Source organism: Durio zibethinus, chromosome 26, assembly GCF_047325235.1.
Source record: "Durio zibethinus cultivar Kanyao isolate XHJ-2024 chromosome 26, ASM4732523v1, whole genome shotgun sequence".
NCBI lineage: Eukaryota > Viridiplantae > Streptophyta > Magnoliopsida > Malvales > Malvaceae > Durio > Durio zibethinus.
The window spans coordinates 5,526,849-5,542,397 of record NC_143187.1 but is presented as its reverse complement, the minus strand read 5'-3'; the positions used below and the strand labels follow the sequence as shown (position 1 = coordinate 5,542,397).

At 35.0% G+C, this 15,549-nt stretch overlaps 2 protein-coding genes across 7 annotated transcripts in view; both read right to left on the bottom strand.

Moving 5' to 3' along the window:
* The window catches only part of LOC111274669 (midasin-like protein), a 35,728-nt gene extending 35,429 nt beyond the window's left edge, over positions 1 to 299 (bottom strand). For all 4 annotated transcript variants that reach the window (XM_022859463.2, XM_022859473.2, XM_022859464.2 and 1 more), the window contains exon 1: positions 60 to 299. In XM_022859463.2, coding sequence (XP_022715198.2) covers positions 60 to 164 — 105 coding nt within the window. In that variant the 5' untranslated portion in view covers positions 165 to 299. The remainder of the gene's footprint in view (positions 1 to 59) is intronic.
* Positions 300 to 1,074: 775 nt separating this feature from the next.
* LOC111274668 (myosin-17-like) lies at positions 1,075 to 15,104 on the bottom strand. Of its 3 annotated transcripts, none has more exons than XR_016334277.1 (38): positions 14,879 to 15,104; positions 13,700 to 13,828; positions 12,792 to 12,935; positions 12,530 to 12,675; positions 12,276 to 12,432; positions 12,118 to 12,176; positions 11,771 to 11,930; positions 11,502 to 11,651; positions 11,277 to 11,413; positions 11,023 to 11,169; positions 10,804 to 10,905; positions 10,651 to 10,708; positions 10,464 to 10,565; positions 10,275 to 10,312; positions 10,053 to 10,179; positions 9,795 to 9,965; positions 8,924 to 9,055; positions 8,687 to 8,796; positions 8,491 to 8,551; positions 7,492 to 7,669; positions 6,809 to 7,014; positions 6,525 to 6,644; positions 6,320 to 6,418; positions 5,952 to 6,173; positions 5,337 to 5,476; positions 4,817 to 4,934; positions 4,620 to 4,733; positions 4,275 to 4,445; positions 3,962 to 4,117; positions 3,647 to 3,853; positions 3,007 to 3,144; positions 2,850 to 2,920; positions 2,641 to 2,740; positions 2,487 to 2,543; positions 2,326 to 2,382; positions 2,140 to 2,242; positions 1,660 to 1,742; positions 1,075 to 1,571 (listed from the first exon to the last, which is right to left on the bottom strand). XR_016334277.1 is itself a non-coding variant. In XM_022859460.2 (38 exons), exons 1-38 carry the CDS (start codon positions 14,879 to 14,881, stop codon positions 1,448 to 1,450), a joined length of 4,575 nt encoding a protein of 1,524 aa, XP_022715195.2. In that variant the 5' UTR covers positions 14,882 to 15,104; the 3' UTR covers positions 1,075 to 1,447. The 3 variants fall into 3 exon arrangements, 2 of the variants coding, with proteins under 2 accessions (XP_022715195.2, XP_022715196.2); XM_022859460.2 differs by having other exon boundaries at positions 2,162 to 2,242; XM_022859461.2 differs by lacking the exon at positions 8,924 to 9,055 and having other exon boundaries at positions 2,162 to 2,242.
* Between the last annotated feature and the right edge of the window lie 445 nt (positions 15,105 to 15,549).

The window sequence follows — 15,549 nt, the reverse complement described above, 5'->3', positions numbered from 1 at the left end:
TCAACAAAAAAAAAAAAAAAAGAAATACAAAACCTCGGGGAAGGGGTTTGAAGAAATACCTTTCTCGCAAGGGACTCGAATCGCGGAACACGCCCAACCTTAGGGAAACGAGCAAGAAACCTCTGGAGCGATAATTCAACACTAAAACTACCGTCCATACTCATCCCAAAAAAGTGTACTAGCCTTCTCGTTTCTGGGTTTTGGGTCTTGCGGATTTTCTTTTGGTTTTCTGCGTTTAGCGTCTTTTGGATTTTTTTTCTTTTGGTTTTCTGGGTTTAGCGTCTTTTGGATTTTCTTCGGCTGTGTGGGATGTGTTTGGTTCACTTTGCTCTGTTTCTTGACCTTCTATTCTTTTCTTTTTGAGGGTTTAGGGTTTTTCAGGTGCGATTTCCATATATATATAGATATAGGTGTTCTCCCGTCTTTTTTTTTAGGGTCTTTAACTAATTGACCCATCGGCGCAAGTCGGTTGGGTTTTATTGATTAGCTGGCATTAATGAGCTGGAATTTAACGGCTATTAATGCCACGTCCAAAATGTGTAATTTCAATTTACAAGCCAACTTCTGAAAACCTTTTATTTGGGCCCAAAATTCTGAATATACTAACTAAGGCCCAATTTTAACTTTTTGCTTACAATTAAGCCCAATATCTCTTTTTTTTTTATACTTAAAATAACTTCGACACAATAAAAGAAAAATGTAGTTTTGGGAAATGAAACACATTATGACCTACTATTTTATATATATATAAATGAGTCTGAAATATCAGCTTTATAAAGGCCAAAAAATCCAAAACATTCAGACAGTAGTTTTCCCCAAAAAATAAAACATATTTTTGTGTTTCTCATGAAATAATTGAAAATTCAAGTTACATTACCAATGAGAGAAACTTTACTCATCAATGCTACGAAATAATTCTTTTTTTTATCTTTTTATGTATGCAACCAACTTAATATGAACCAAGTAAATAATGGTTTTCAGCATAAATAAATACTAGTTAAGCATGGATTATAATAAAAATTTGAAGTTTAAATATGCAATAAGTATAATTAAAAAGATTAAAGACACAAAGAATACTCTAAAATAATCTTTGTTCATATGAAATCACACAAAGACTTTGTTACAAATTTCATTGGCCTATAAAAAGTGGCACTTCTTTTTTTTTTTTTTTTTGGTTTCTGAAATACAATAAAATACTAAGAATGATAAAAGAATAAAAGATTATAAGAACCCCCAAATCTAAAACTGGTAAACTGGACCCTTATAGCACATACAACCAACCTATTATAAAGGATGGAAGAAAAGAATTGGCCCACACACTTTATATATTTGCATGAGGAAAGCCTACTATAATTACACAGTATGCACATATTTTTGCAGCACATAAATCTTGGGGTTGTGCAAAGATTGTAATAGAAGAGTGAGGGCGACAAAGTGATGGCTTCTTTCATTCTGAATGTTGTAACAAGAATGTGAAACTTGAGTTTCCGCGAATCAGAGGTGGAGGATCAATTTCAGCCACCTCTATTTGTTGCATTGACTTGGAAATATCATCCACAGAGAAGGGAATGCTGCATGAGAAAAGAGTGAATAGTTTGTTTTATAGCCATGGACAAAAACGATACCATCACTACAAATGTATTTAAGCTGTATTTGTACCTTGAATCATCATCCAATAAAAATGAACTGCTGACAGCATTATTGGAGTCCTCAGTCATCATAACTCTCATACTTGCAATTACCTGCAGGAACATTTTAGGTTGAAACTGCGACATAAAGGAAGCAGCAGCTAGCAAACAATAATGTTTGACATTTTGTAATAGAAAATGGGAAAGGATAGTTCTCTCTAATTTCCAAGTTTTGTGCTTAAACATATACATACAGACAAAGAGAAAAGTTGGGAACAAATAATGCAATCAAAGTCATGAATACTAGCAAAGCAAAGTTCATAAAGGAACCACTAGGAATGGATAGGATAAAGCAAGGATCCGGTGATTAATAATAATCCAGAAATGTTGACAATGAAGATTGGAAAATAAATGCACTCATAATCAACTGTCGAAACATGTTGTATCAGCTCCATGTTATCAAAAAAGTTCGAAGCTGATGAAGAAAAGAACACTAGCAATTTTAACTTACCACACTAGCAATTTTAACTTACATCTGAAGATACACTATGTGTACCATATTTGTCATCCCAATACATTGTACTTATCCTGTACAACTGCTGTATGCTAAGCACCTGAGATTTGACAGAAGCAAATGGAAAATCAGAGAAATGAAAAGAAAGAAGGAGAGTTCAAAAGGTTTGTAAAAGCAACTCACTGGGCAAAGATCATTGGTTATTTCTTTCAAGGTCTTTTTGGGCTTCTGGTGTATCACCTATTTTAGCAGAAAAATTCACATAAAAAATGAAGGCCTACAAGTGAAGTTCAAAATAAATAACCATGCCAAAATGTAAACACCACAGAAGTATTAAGACGAACCAGAAAGCCAACTGCTTGTCTAATATGCTTCAGCTCATCCCAGGCTGAGCCTGCAAACTGAATATAAAGCAGATATTCAACATTTGGTCTTTTAAAAAATAACAATGAGAAAAGGTTTGAAGTTATGATATTATATAAGAGTATGAGTTGCTACCTCCTCAGTTGTATCATGGCACCACTGTTCCAGTTCCGCTAGCCCAGCTTTAACATACTCCCCATTGCTAAATGAGCAACATTCACGCCGCAAAAGAAGGCTGCAAAAGCAATTTTAAATGTCATGCAAAATTTTGAAATATAATATCAAAGTGGTCAAGAACAAGAAGGTAGAACCTCAAAGTTTTGGTATTTTTTTAGTGCATTTACCTGTTAAACAATTGAACATTAATGAATGAAAATGTCTGAGTAAACACTTTGCAAACCAGGTATGAAGGAACCTGCAGAGTAAAGAGAGTAAATAGAATTATGTTGCCATAAAAAAAAACAATTCACTTGTGGTTAAGGTATCTGAAACTTCACTCACATAATTGGCCCTCATTGTCTTCAAGTAATTATTTAAAGTTTTCACAATGCTTTGCCAGTGAGCAATAAGAGCTTGTTGAGCTACAGCATTAGCTTGAGAACGCCCCTTCACTAGGCTAGCCCGGGAAGTTCTGGGTGCCTGCCTCGTAATGGACGTGAATAGGGAGCAAAAATATATTTAGAAATGCAAAAAAAGAGAATACTTAACAATACACACCATTAACATGAATAGAAGCTACATGCTGCAAACAAGCACCTGAATTGGTCATCCATCAATTATTTAAACTGTTAGCTTTCATTGACCTTAAACAATCCTAGATATCACAAACTACAACCTTCATATGTATCTGACAATTTGCCCTATTCTACACAAATATGTTAATTAGAAGCAATATAAAAAATGCAATGACAAATAAATCAAACTGATGCAAGAGAGAAATATTCTCAGGTTACAAAAAAATCCACAATAGAGCCTGTTAAGGAATACATACATGCAGAAATAGATCAATCAACAGACAAAATTGTAACTCAAGTTAGATTATTATTATTATTATTATTATTATTATTATTATTGTGGGGGTGTCTAAATTTTTGAAAATGCAAAATGAAGCACATTCAAGCGTTGAATAGCTCCATAATACCTGAATACATGATGCCAGCACCGGAGATATCTCTTTTTTCAAATTGTCCCTTATCATTCCATATATCTTCTCTAGGAAGGCTGTCAGTTGCTGTTTGAAAAGCAAAGCTGGATATTTCGCTTCGACTTGTCGTAGGTCATCAAGACCACCAAGCACCCGACCATTAAGAAATGAGAAACCAGCAGTTTGTGGAGAACCTCGAAGCCCCTAAGAGGTTAAGTCAGAACATAAAAGACAAAAAACTATCAAACTGCAAGTTGAGGTATGCTTATGCCTTCAGAGATACTCAAAAATTGAAGTAAAGATTCTCCCTACTTGAGACATCCTTCCAAACAGAGAAGCTGATGTTGATCTTCGCCTTTGTGGAGTTAAGCTTGCTGCTCCACTTGCTTTGAGAGTACGTTGAAGCAGCAGTAGTAAAGTGGATGAATTTGATAACCAATAGGATAACAAGTCATTGTTATCAGGCACCTAGAGTTAGGCATATTTTTAACCATGAGTACTTAGAAATAATAGAAACACAAGAAATTTACTACTTTATAAATAATCCCATTGAAAATATTGCATGTAATGAGTCAAAATCAATTTGATCAGAAACAAAATAAAGATTCGCTAATTTGTTAATTACCTCTATTGATGCACCTATGGTTTGAATTATTCGATCAAAAATACTTGTTCTTTCAACTTCAAATGACCTCCAATGGAGAAGGCATTTGTATATAAGACAAGCAGCAACTGGCTTGCCCCCAGAGAATCCTAAGTCTTGTGAAATACACTTTATTAGCAGCTCCTGGTTCTCCTGCACCAATTAAACAAAGTGGTTAAATGTAGTTCATTAAGGCACTCCGAGAAACAAAATGAAAAAAGAAACCGCTGCATATAGGTCATTTTTCATGTTAACAAGGATGCATCTTTCAAGTGGCCAAAGGGAAAAGGTATCCATCTTTCTCATAATTTCAAAAAGCAAACTAACCTGCTGCTTTTCATTAAGAGATTTTTGGGCCTTCTCCTCAGTCACCGGTACCTGTGGATTTGGTAGTGCTTTCTTTATTTCTTCATTCACAACATTTCCATTCTCAGGAGTCCTCTGCAGTTTCAAGGTACCAAACAACATAAATCTCTATAATATGCAAGGTATTTCAACTAAAAGACTCCTCATGCAACCAGCACCTGAATAATTGTCATCTTGGGTCTTGCAGCTAAAGCTCTGCCTGTCGGTGACATGGTGAGTGCTTGTTGACGGAGTACCTGATTCTCTGATTCTAAATTAGAGAGCTTCTCTTCCAGTCTGAACAATGGGAAGAATAAAAAGTTACAAATGGATTAAATTGTGCTTCGTATCCAATATGATTCATGCATGTAAACATTTATTCATGCAAACCATCAGCATGAAGAACAGGAGCTGACAGCAAAAGATATTTGTATTACATTTATTACATATATGGTCAACCTAATCGACAATGTAACACATACACAGACTAGAATAACAAAAAATGTAGTTGACATAATTAAGGCAAAAGAAGGATGAAGATGAGATCGAATGTCATTGCTGCAAATTATTCAACTAGCCACTCGCAAGAAAACAAGTAGAGACACCATAAACAAGCAATGTAAACATAACTGATCCTACCAAAGCGGGTAGCAGTCAACCAAGGATTTCATTTTGGATAACATGGTATTAGTAACAAACCTCTGCACTGAATCTTGAAGATGATCTGCCTTCTTTCCAGCATCTTCAAGCTTCGTAGTCAGTTCCTCGTTTTTCACGTGCACGGTGGCAAGAGCTTGCTTTGCCTCTTCAGCACTTTGCTTTTCAGTCAGTAGCAAAGCCTGTACAAGTTAGAAAATTGTTCATCAGATGCAAGAGCTGAATATTTGACACCAAAGGCCAGGAAGCCTTCTCTAATCACCAATATTTATGCTGCAACATTTTCGAGCAAGCATCTGGTCCAGGATAAACCCCTTCAAACTTGATATCTTATTTCCTCGTCTAAATAAATATGTGCATACACAAGTCAAGCCAATCCAGAAATTGTCTAATGAAACAATTAAGTAACCAATGGTCTCTTTTTAACAGCCATAGATTTACAGCGGAGCCAAATCAATTTGAGCAGCACAAAACCATGCAAGTTCCATATGAAAAGAATACCCTGATGTAACGTATGAAAATAATGCTATCTCCGATACTTGTAAAATCCAATTTTGATATTCAAAAGCATTTCTATCGAATTGAAATGACAACTCGTCTTAAGGAAAAATTATATGCAGAGAAATGATTTTCATTCTGACAAGATTGTATGCAAACCTTCAACGTCTCAACTTCAGATGTCAAGGAATTGATCCTTTCTGTATCTTGAATAATAACAGGGGTTTCTTTGATGACTGGAGGGGCTTCTTCAATGGCTTTTCTTGCTGCTTCTCTTTCCTTGATAACCATAGATTTAGCTTCTTCCACTTGTAACTGCATTTCAAGCAGTGCGTCTTGCAATTTTGCAATTTCTTGAGCTTTTGCCTCCTCAAGATCAGTCTGCATTTAAGTTCAAATAAGAATAAAATAGACCTATTAGACTATTAGACTATTAGAAGAAGACATGTATAGCATGAATTTGTCCAAGATATCAAATTAGACTTAAAAAGATAAATGCTTCGGAAAGAAAAGTATAACTATTCTACCCTTAATCGCTTTTCAAGTTGCAAACGCCATGTAAGCTCCTCCACCCGCTTCTCTAGCTTGTCCTTTGCTGCTTTAAGAGCTCCTGTTTCTCGTGCAGCCTGAATAAATTTAAAGAGGTTAGGATTTCATCTTAGCTTGGATAGACAACATGCACCATAACATTTTGGCATATTATGAAACAACATTAAGCACCAAAGTACAAACCATTTTGAGTTTTCTGAGCTCTCTTCTAGCAACTCTGCACCTCCAGCCACACTGTGAAACTAATACAGCCTTCTGAAGACTCTTGTAATAGGAATAAGCTTGGTAGCAACGCCAGTGAGCCTGCAGACCACCAGATGATGAGAACCAACACTTTATAGATAATATTTCACATAACTAAAGAGCTAATCCCCTTTTAAGAACCAAAAAGTTAATTGTAGAACTTCCCTAAATGCTGAGTTGCACTATCCTTTTATATTTTTGATAGAGATGTCAAGTTACTTTACCTGTATGATTATGGCAGCTTTAGTTTGCTTCCTGAACCTAAATTCATTGCGGGCAGTCATTGTCCTTAATCCTGTCTGCATTATAATTGCAGATTTCCTCATTGTCAAATAGGATTTTCTATCAATGTGCCGGCGGAAATTCTTCTGAATCTTCAAAGCTCCAGCTTCCCTTCTCAGCTCTTCATATATTTTGCGTGCCATATTACCTACAATGTGGAAGGAGATGAAATCAGAACTCTAAGCCAGATCAATCAAAAGAAAAAAATGAACCTAACAACTGAAAAGGGGGGAAAATGCTATACATTCTGAAAGCAAAAAAAAAGAGTAGAGTTAGCTATTCTCCTCTCACTATTTTGAAACTTGGATCTGTTTTTTTTTTTTTTTTTTTTTTTTTTCACTAAGAATTTCAGCACCTAATGCATCATAATGGGTAGACTTTATCACACTCACAAAGCCAAAAAAAAATTACAATGAAAACTGGTGAAAGTTCTAAACATCCATTTCAGCAAGAGTAAATTGTCACTGCTTTTTCCTCTAGGAGATTCTCAAACACAACTCACACACATCCACACACTGAAAACTCAGCATCATGGAGACATGGCCATTTCTAACAAGAATAATTTCAAATAATGATGCAACAAGCAACTAGGGCAGGTACACTTTAACAGAGTTTAGAAAAACACCTCGCAAATAAGACTGCAGATTGATAGCAGCCCCACGCAATGAGATGAATTCCTTGCGAGCAATATACGTACGAATCTGTCGTTGGATGGTCCTGGCTGCATTTCCGAGCACCTCTGCTCTCCTAGCATCCAACTCTGCCATCTGACCTGCTCTCAAGAAAATCTTTGTCTTGCCTATCTGCAAATACACATTAATCCAAAAACACTCTTACATACAAAAAAAAAAAAACCCAAAGAAAAGACATTTCTTAAAGTAGACAAAGAAGTTAAGAAAGAAAAGATGTCTACAAGCCATGCTAAGCAAAAGCACTTGATCCTTCTGCAAGAGCTTTCACAACTTGCAGCCATCCTTTTTCTTTAAAGGGGTGAAAGAGGGAGCATACCACATTTTCTTCCCTTTGAAAACACTGGTGACAAGATTTTCTACCATTTGCATTCTTTTTCTCTAAACAGATTATTGGAGAGAGTGCAGCAAAGATACAGTTTAATTGGGTATATCATTATCTGAAGCTAGCTAAATCAGCTTCTAACAACCCTACAGATTACTGGCATTGAATGTATTGACCTAAAGAAAATTACTAAACCTCAAATAATGAACAAAATTACTCTGTTCATCATTTTCAGCAATGAAATAGATAGAAGTACGGAGAATTCAACAGCTTTTTTAGTTAATTTTACATGGAGGATCCAAGTTTAACTTGCAGATAATTAAAGTTAGAAAAAAAGGTGACTGTCTATGTAGGCTAATAACATTTTCCAAAGAATATGCAAGCAAATTAAGGATCCTCTTAAAAGGAATTGTAGTTAAGGATCATCTTTAAAGGAATTGTAGTTAAGGATCCTCTTAAAAGGAATTGTAGTTAAGGATACTCTTTAAAGGAATTGTAGTTAAGTATAGTAACTTCAATAGTAGCAATCACCAATCAAAATAATATTTTTTCAGAAGATTTATGGAATAACGATAAATGGAGATGAAAAAAAATGATAACAGGAGATTACCTGGTATCCTTTCAGTCCCTTCTTGTCAAGTATCATTTGACATGCAACCTTATCATCGTAACTGAAGAGAAAAGATAAAACCAGATGAACCTCTATTTAGTTAGTTATAGTTCAATTCAAAGAATGATATTACAAATACTTCTAAAACAACAAATTCATTGAAACACCTGGAACACCGAACAGTACAGAAACTTACTTTCCTTCCAAAACATCTGGAGCAAGTAGACCAAATCGGTTAAGAAAATCATAAAATGTGCGTCTGGTAGGATATCCAGCACAGCTGATCCTAATTGCTTCAAGAACACCCTATAAGTCAAACAAATGCAGATTTTAGTCAAGATCAGGTAGGGTGAACCCTAAATACAATAACCAAGAGCATCTTGACAGGTAACAGTCAGATTAAAAACAGCATGAATAAAACAAAAATACTGACACCACAGCGTAATTGTTGAATGACGTTGAAATTCTCAAAAATGGCAGGTTTAAGGACATTATTCGGCTTCACACATCTAATGTAGTGAGGTTCCGTAGCACTCAAGGTCTCCATCAGAGATTGAAGTTGTAGCTGCAATTTAGACAAATTGTTAACAACTTCTCAGGATCAGAGGATAAAAGATAAACAACAGTAAAATTGTCATGCATGGTGACAATAAGTCTTTCAAAATCATTAAAGGTTTAGAGAACAGCCAATTTGCTATTTCAAGTAACCATCAGGAGCAAACAACATAACGCAAGATATGATAAGCAGGGTAGAAGCTTATAGACGATGACCCCACCGGAGAAATAGAATAAAGAGCATAACTTGATCGCTAACACACTGGAAATAGTAAATGCTTGCCATGCCTTGGCCATCTAAGTGTCATGATTTAAACATAAAGGCCAAAACCATTCAGACAATTCATGTTTTCCATCAGTTTTCACACACCACTATCAATAAATTTACCATAATTCAAGCTCTGGCAAAGTGATCAAAGTAAAACAGGAGTGCCAACAGCACTTAATCAAATAAAATCCCACATCACCAAAGGGGTAAAAAAAGGTATATATAAGTTGACCCAAGTTTCACAAGATAGGAAAGGTATGCAACATTGTTGGATAAAAGATAACGAAGCCATGTGATTAGCAATACATGCAAAAGCCTCTGCATCACATCTATATGCTACAAGCAAACTAACAGTAAGAAGAAATGACAAATGAACCTCCACATAAGATAGTTAAACCAACAATAGGGCAGCTAGTAAATGGAATTGTGTAATCGCATATGTTATGTATCTGAAGAAGAGAATTTTAATAGGATACATTACCTTGAAACGTGACCCAATGGAAGAAAATTTGGATGACTTAGATGATTCTTCCGGAAGTGGAGGAAAAAGACTTGCCACAAAGGAGCACTTTGATGCAGTCAACAGAGCTTGATGTTCAGCCACAACATAATCTTTGTTTTTGTCCAGAAACTGATTTGCTTGATAAGCTACCTTCAGAATGGAAAAAGATATTAGAAACGATGAACAATCCACAGCCAACAAAGATAAGGTTTATATAAGGAAAACAAAAATGTTTACCTCCCCTGCATAGTGTGAGATGGTAAAATCAGTACGGGAAAGCTTTGGTTTAATAAATCGCTTATTATTTTTGAAAGTCTGGTACAACTTCTGCGCAAAAGTTTCATGGGTAGACTTGGGGAACATGCTGCATTGGTGAAAAAGTGCATAGGAGCAAATGATTTAACCAAGTATAAAATTATAAAATCATTTTGAACCAAGACTTAAATCAAAGCAGCTTACCAGGCTTCATCTAAAAGCGCAATTATTCCTCCTGGCTTCTGTAATATATTGAATTACAGAAAATGACAACAGAATAAGGGGAAAAATTAATATGAAAGAACAAGAAATTATGCAAACCTATCAGCTGATACAAAAGGACCTTGCAATGAAAAAAAAATTGAAGAAGCAAATGAGAAACAAGCTATAAACCTTTTCAATTAGGTCCAAGACGTCTTGGTTATCAACAAACTCAATGTAGCTCCAATTTATTTCTTCTTTCGTATATTCCTCCTGCTCCATTTTGAACACATGCTGCAAACATATATTACAATGGATAATAATCAGTCTCATTATATCTCCAAAATCAAGGCCAAACCTATTGACAAAGAAAGCTAACCTGGTTGAAATGTTGCTGCAGCTTTTCATTCGTGAAGTTGATACAAAACTGTTCAAAGCTGTTTTTTGCACCACAAGTCAAGCTCATATTTGTTTAATATCATTATTACAAAAATATCTTCAAACTTCCGAGTTTGTAAAGCTGAGGTGTTACCTGTTACACTTAAAACTTTCAAAGCCATAAATATCAAGAACTCCAATTATTGACTTAGAGTTTGGATCCTGTCCAATCGAAATGTTAATTTTATCCACAAGCCTGGAAACAATAATGTAAATAAAACAATTAATATTTAACATATACAACAAAGAAAATTTTAGTTCCAATCATTATGTAGGAAAAGAGAAAAAGACATAAGTTTAATTAGTTGTATACCAGTCAAATAACCGAGAATATATTGTTTTGGCCAAAGCATCCCTGCTGGCAATTGCATTCTCAGGGTCAAGAGTTCTTGTGATAATTTCTTCTGGGGTAACCATGACACGTTTGATGAGGGCATCTTCCAAGCTCTGGGCATCACACCTATTTAAGGATTTTGATTAATGAGTACGAAAATATGACTACATTTAAAAATCATCAGAACAATACATCATACACACTTTGAATAAAGAAATATTAAAGATATATACCTAAGAAGTTCAGCGGTCATGTTAAGGTGGAACCTGGACTTCTCATCCTTGATGACAGAAGAATCTATTTCCTTTCCCTTGGCAAAATTAATGTTCCCAAGGTGAAGAATTGCAGCTACTACTCTAAAAATTGCCTCCTGAAATTTATGGTGCATCATCGATTTTAATAAAACATCAAAGAGAAAACAAATGGCTTAAATTCTAAAAAGTAAAGAAAGAGAAAACCTGCTCTTGGTCATTGATTCCAACAATATCCATAGCCCTTTTGGTTGCAAGATACTCGTGAGCATCATTTACACCATCCAACTCATAGCAACTAGATTGATTTAAATAATGGAAAGTTTTTGGGCTGCCCAACTTATATCTTTCAATATCCTACAAAGTTTCGAAAAATTAAAATATTTTATAGATACAAGAACCACTAGCAGTATTAAAATTGCTTGGTGAAAAGAACACAAAGGAAATCAAAAAGAAACCAAAACATTGCAAAATACCTCAGGTGGTGCAGCACAAAGAAGGTAAAAGCAATGATAGTTCCTCTCAGGATCAGAAATTTGGCAAACACGAGATCTTTCAAGTAAATAGGTTCTGATAGCTGCCCCAGATATCATTCCATTCTTGTCAAATTGGATTTCAACAAATTTACCAAAACGACTGCATTGAAAAGTCACAATGAACAAAAAGGAAACAATGTCAAGAGGCACACTAAATATGCATAATCAGCTGTAATTGAAACCAACAAATACTTTAAACATTGCTCTAACAACACTATAAATTCATAAGTTATCATATTGCTATAACAGGGTTAAACAAGTAAAACTTGATGATAACGAGTGCACACCTTGAATTGTTGTTCCTAACCGTTTTAGCATTGCCAAATGCTTCAAGAACTGGATTGGACTGCAATATTCAGTGGCAAAACCATAAAGAATATGGACAAAACCCTGATCAATTTTGTTCTCAAGAAAGAAAATGAGGGAAATAAAATATATAGCTTACCTCCAGAACTTGCTGTTCAACTGTACGCCCTTCTACTGCAGATCGCCCACCCAAGAATGCAAGATATCTCATAAGCATCTTTGTGGTCTCAGTTTTACCAGCTCCACTTTCTCCACTAACCAGAATAGAATTGCTTTTTCCCTCATTAATCATTGCCCTATATTTTTTTATGAAACAGCTAATAGTAAGAACCCCTTCAAACAAAATAGAAACAAATATTTACCAAAGCATGAAAGAGATTGATATCTGATCACCTGAATGCCGCTTCACCAACTGCAAAAACATGAGGACTTAGTTCTCCAAAAGTAGCTCCTCTATATTGTTCCATCATGTGAGTGTCATAAAGATGAGGTAATCTTTGAAATGGATTAACTGCGATCAGGATATTGCCGGTGTACGTCTAAGACAGTAAATGTATTAACAAGATAAGAATATGTAAAATATTCTCTCTTTAGTATCTAATACCTCTTTAGCTTGTTGGGATACATATAAAAAGAAATACAAGTAGAGACTCACATAGATTTCATTAAGTTCATATCTTGTAGCCAAGTTTTGCAGAACTCCAGGTTCATGTAAATATGACAGCTTTGTCATGTCATCTACACCGCCAGGTGGAGCTTCAGTATCTTTCGGAAAAGCTTTTGATATATTTGTGACAACCTACACCAAGCCATCCAACTGATTATATTCACATAAACACACCATAACTATCAAGTTTAGCTAACTCAACAGCCATCAAATGGCAGACAATTTTCCACTATACAGGGTTAATTTCCAAAGGTATGACCCAACATAATTAAGAAAAAAGTACAATTATGCTCATTTTAATTATTTTTTCTTCCTTTTCTTCTCTTTCTTTTCTTTCATTTTTATTGGCAAGGGTAAGGCATAAGTCATCTTGTTTACCCCATATCTGCAGTCAACAGAAGAGCACTCATATTACGGTTAAATTTTTACCATTAATAATGACAGAAGAAGCCAAACTGTTAAATGCATGGTACCATGCTAGGTTTGATGAGGGATGAAGCCCAGAGAAAAAGATGCATCCTGACCATCTTTATTGATCACCATGATCATTTATCATTTGGAGTTTAAGAAAAAACATATGTGGACTTGGACTTTAAAACCTGTGTTTCTTTTTTTTTTTTTTTTTGTAGGCATTATTTCCTCAGCATTGCAGGCAAAACCTGACCAAATAATATTTCTTTGACGCACAAACTGCATTTTGTTGCAATACTTCTAGGTCCAGTATCATCTATATTGACCATAAGTCATCAATTTCTACTTCAAGATTTATCAGCCACATTTCAGTCGCACATAATACATAGTCTTCTCAAATATAAAACTTCTAACTAGAAACAATTAATTACAATGCAAAGACAAATCAACTGATCATTAATAAAAAAGGATAAGGGAGCACTCACAGTTTTTCCATTTGAGGTTTTAACATGAACCTCATTGCCATTGATCTGAATAACTTCTCCATCAATCCATGCTAAACCAGGGTCCTCAACCCATACATGAGAACCTAAAATTATGTTATCTGGCCCAGCCTAAAAAAAAAAATGCAGGATGCAGCTAAGTAAAATATCAAATACAAAAGTAAGCAATTACAAGTTTCCAAAAAAGATTAAGTCAGATCAGAAACTTGGACTACAAGAAAGCACAGAATACGTATTAAATGTAGAACCTATAAGCTACAATATTTAAGAAGAAAGCAAAATCTAAGTCAAGCTAGGGATAGTCAGACAAGATAAGAACCCATTAGTAACATTCTTTCAGAAATAATACATAGTCAACCAGAAGACAATTATTGAAGTCAGATATAAACAAAAGAATTACTAGAGAAATTTTAACTTTTAAAATAAATCATTCTTCAACATTTTACAAGTAATTGTGACTTGTAAGTACCGTAAGGCAGTAATTCAAAAAACTTTGCCTCCTTACAACCGTCACTTACTAACAAGTGCGCTTTGAAACATTACTTACATGGAAACTAAAATGACAAAACTAATGATCATTCAAACAGCAATGTTGCTTCTAAGCTCTCATAGGAAGCTTCTCTCTTATCCTGAAAGTAAATCAACTTGCCTTTTACTAAGATAGACCGAACCAACTTCAGTATAATTTGAAAATGCAACCATCCACTCTAAAAACCGAATATCAGAAAAATGGCAGCTAATGTCAAACCGATCCCTCATTCATATGCTTCTTTACCCCTATTTTACTACTAAATCAATCAAAATAACCAATCAATTGCCTTGACAACAATGGAGATAAATTGGTAAGGTACAAAATAAAATTTAAAAGTTTCAAATGCTAGCTGAGGTATATTAATCCCAGTAAACTGCCCTCCTTCTTGAACTGACACCAAACGCCACTTCCCTTCAAATTTTTTGAATATCAAATACAAACTTCCTCAAATTCGAATTGCATGCAAAGTCAAGTCACGCAGAAACAGTCAAATTTTAAAATTCTCAATCAGCACATGCCATAATCTTACATACTCAATGGAATATATGAAAAAGACTAAAAATTGCTAAAATTTAAAATTAAGAGGTAAAAGAAGAACAGAAAGATATTGAAGCAAAGCCGGTCCTTACCATTGAAAACACCAAAGAAAGACCCTGATCTTTTAACTCATCCAAGTACAGAGCCACTTGAGAAACGAAAAACCCCAGAAAAAGTTTCAAACTTCTGAACAAAACCCAGAATTCCTCTCCTCTTCCCTCTCTCTTAAAACCAAAGCTTTCTGCAAGACTTTGTATATTTAAATATTCCTCTCTCTGGGTTTTCCTTTATTTCTTGTTTGTTTCTTGCTCCTCTCTTAAAAAAAAGAAAAACACTTTTTTTGAAAAAATATATCCTTCAAAAGTTTGGATTTTTTTTTTTTTGGGTTTTTGAAGTTTCTCTCTCTCTCTCTCTCTCTCTCTCTCTCTCTCTCTCCAAGCAGGTTTGTATTTTGAGTTTTTCTTCTCTCTCTCTCTTCTGCGTCAAAGCTTTTTGGCGTTTTTGTGTGGTCAGCTGAGGTTAGCAAGGGTGGGGCAAAGAATGGGTCCCACAAAACAACCTCTCTCTCTCTCTCTCTCTCTCTCTCTCTCTCTCTCTCTCTTCTCGGCTTTGTAGACGGTCTGTGTCTTTCCTCTCTTCGTTTCCTTTCTCTTTGTTTTTTTTTTTTTTTCTCAAACTGTGTTTAAAAATGAGACGCCATTGAAAACGTCATTATTTTGCTAATTAAACCCACGACGATTACCAGAGGTTTTTAATTCCCTCG

Excerpts from the sequence above, each read along its gene's own strand:
- LOC111274668 (XM_022859460.2), bottom strand. Across the intron at positions 10,566-10,650 it reads TGCAGCAACATTTCAACCAG|CATGTGTTCAAAATGGAGCA; the intron begins GTTAGCTTTCTT and ends ATATGTTTGCAG. Across the intron at positions 3,854-3,961 it reads TGTTTGGAAGGATGTCTCAA|GGGCTTCGAGGTTCTCCACA; the intron begins GTAGGGAGAATC and ends TTAACCTCTTAG.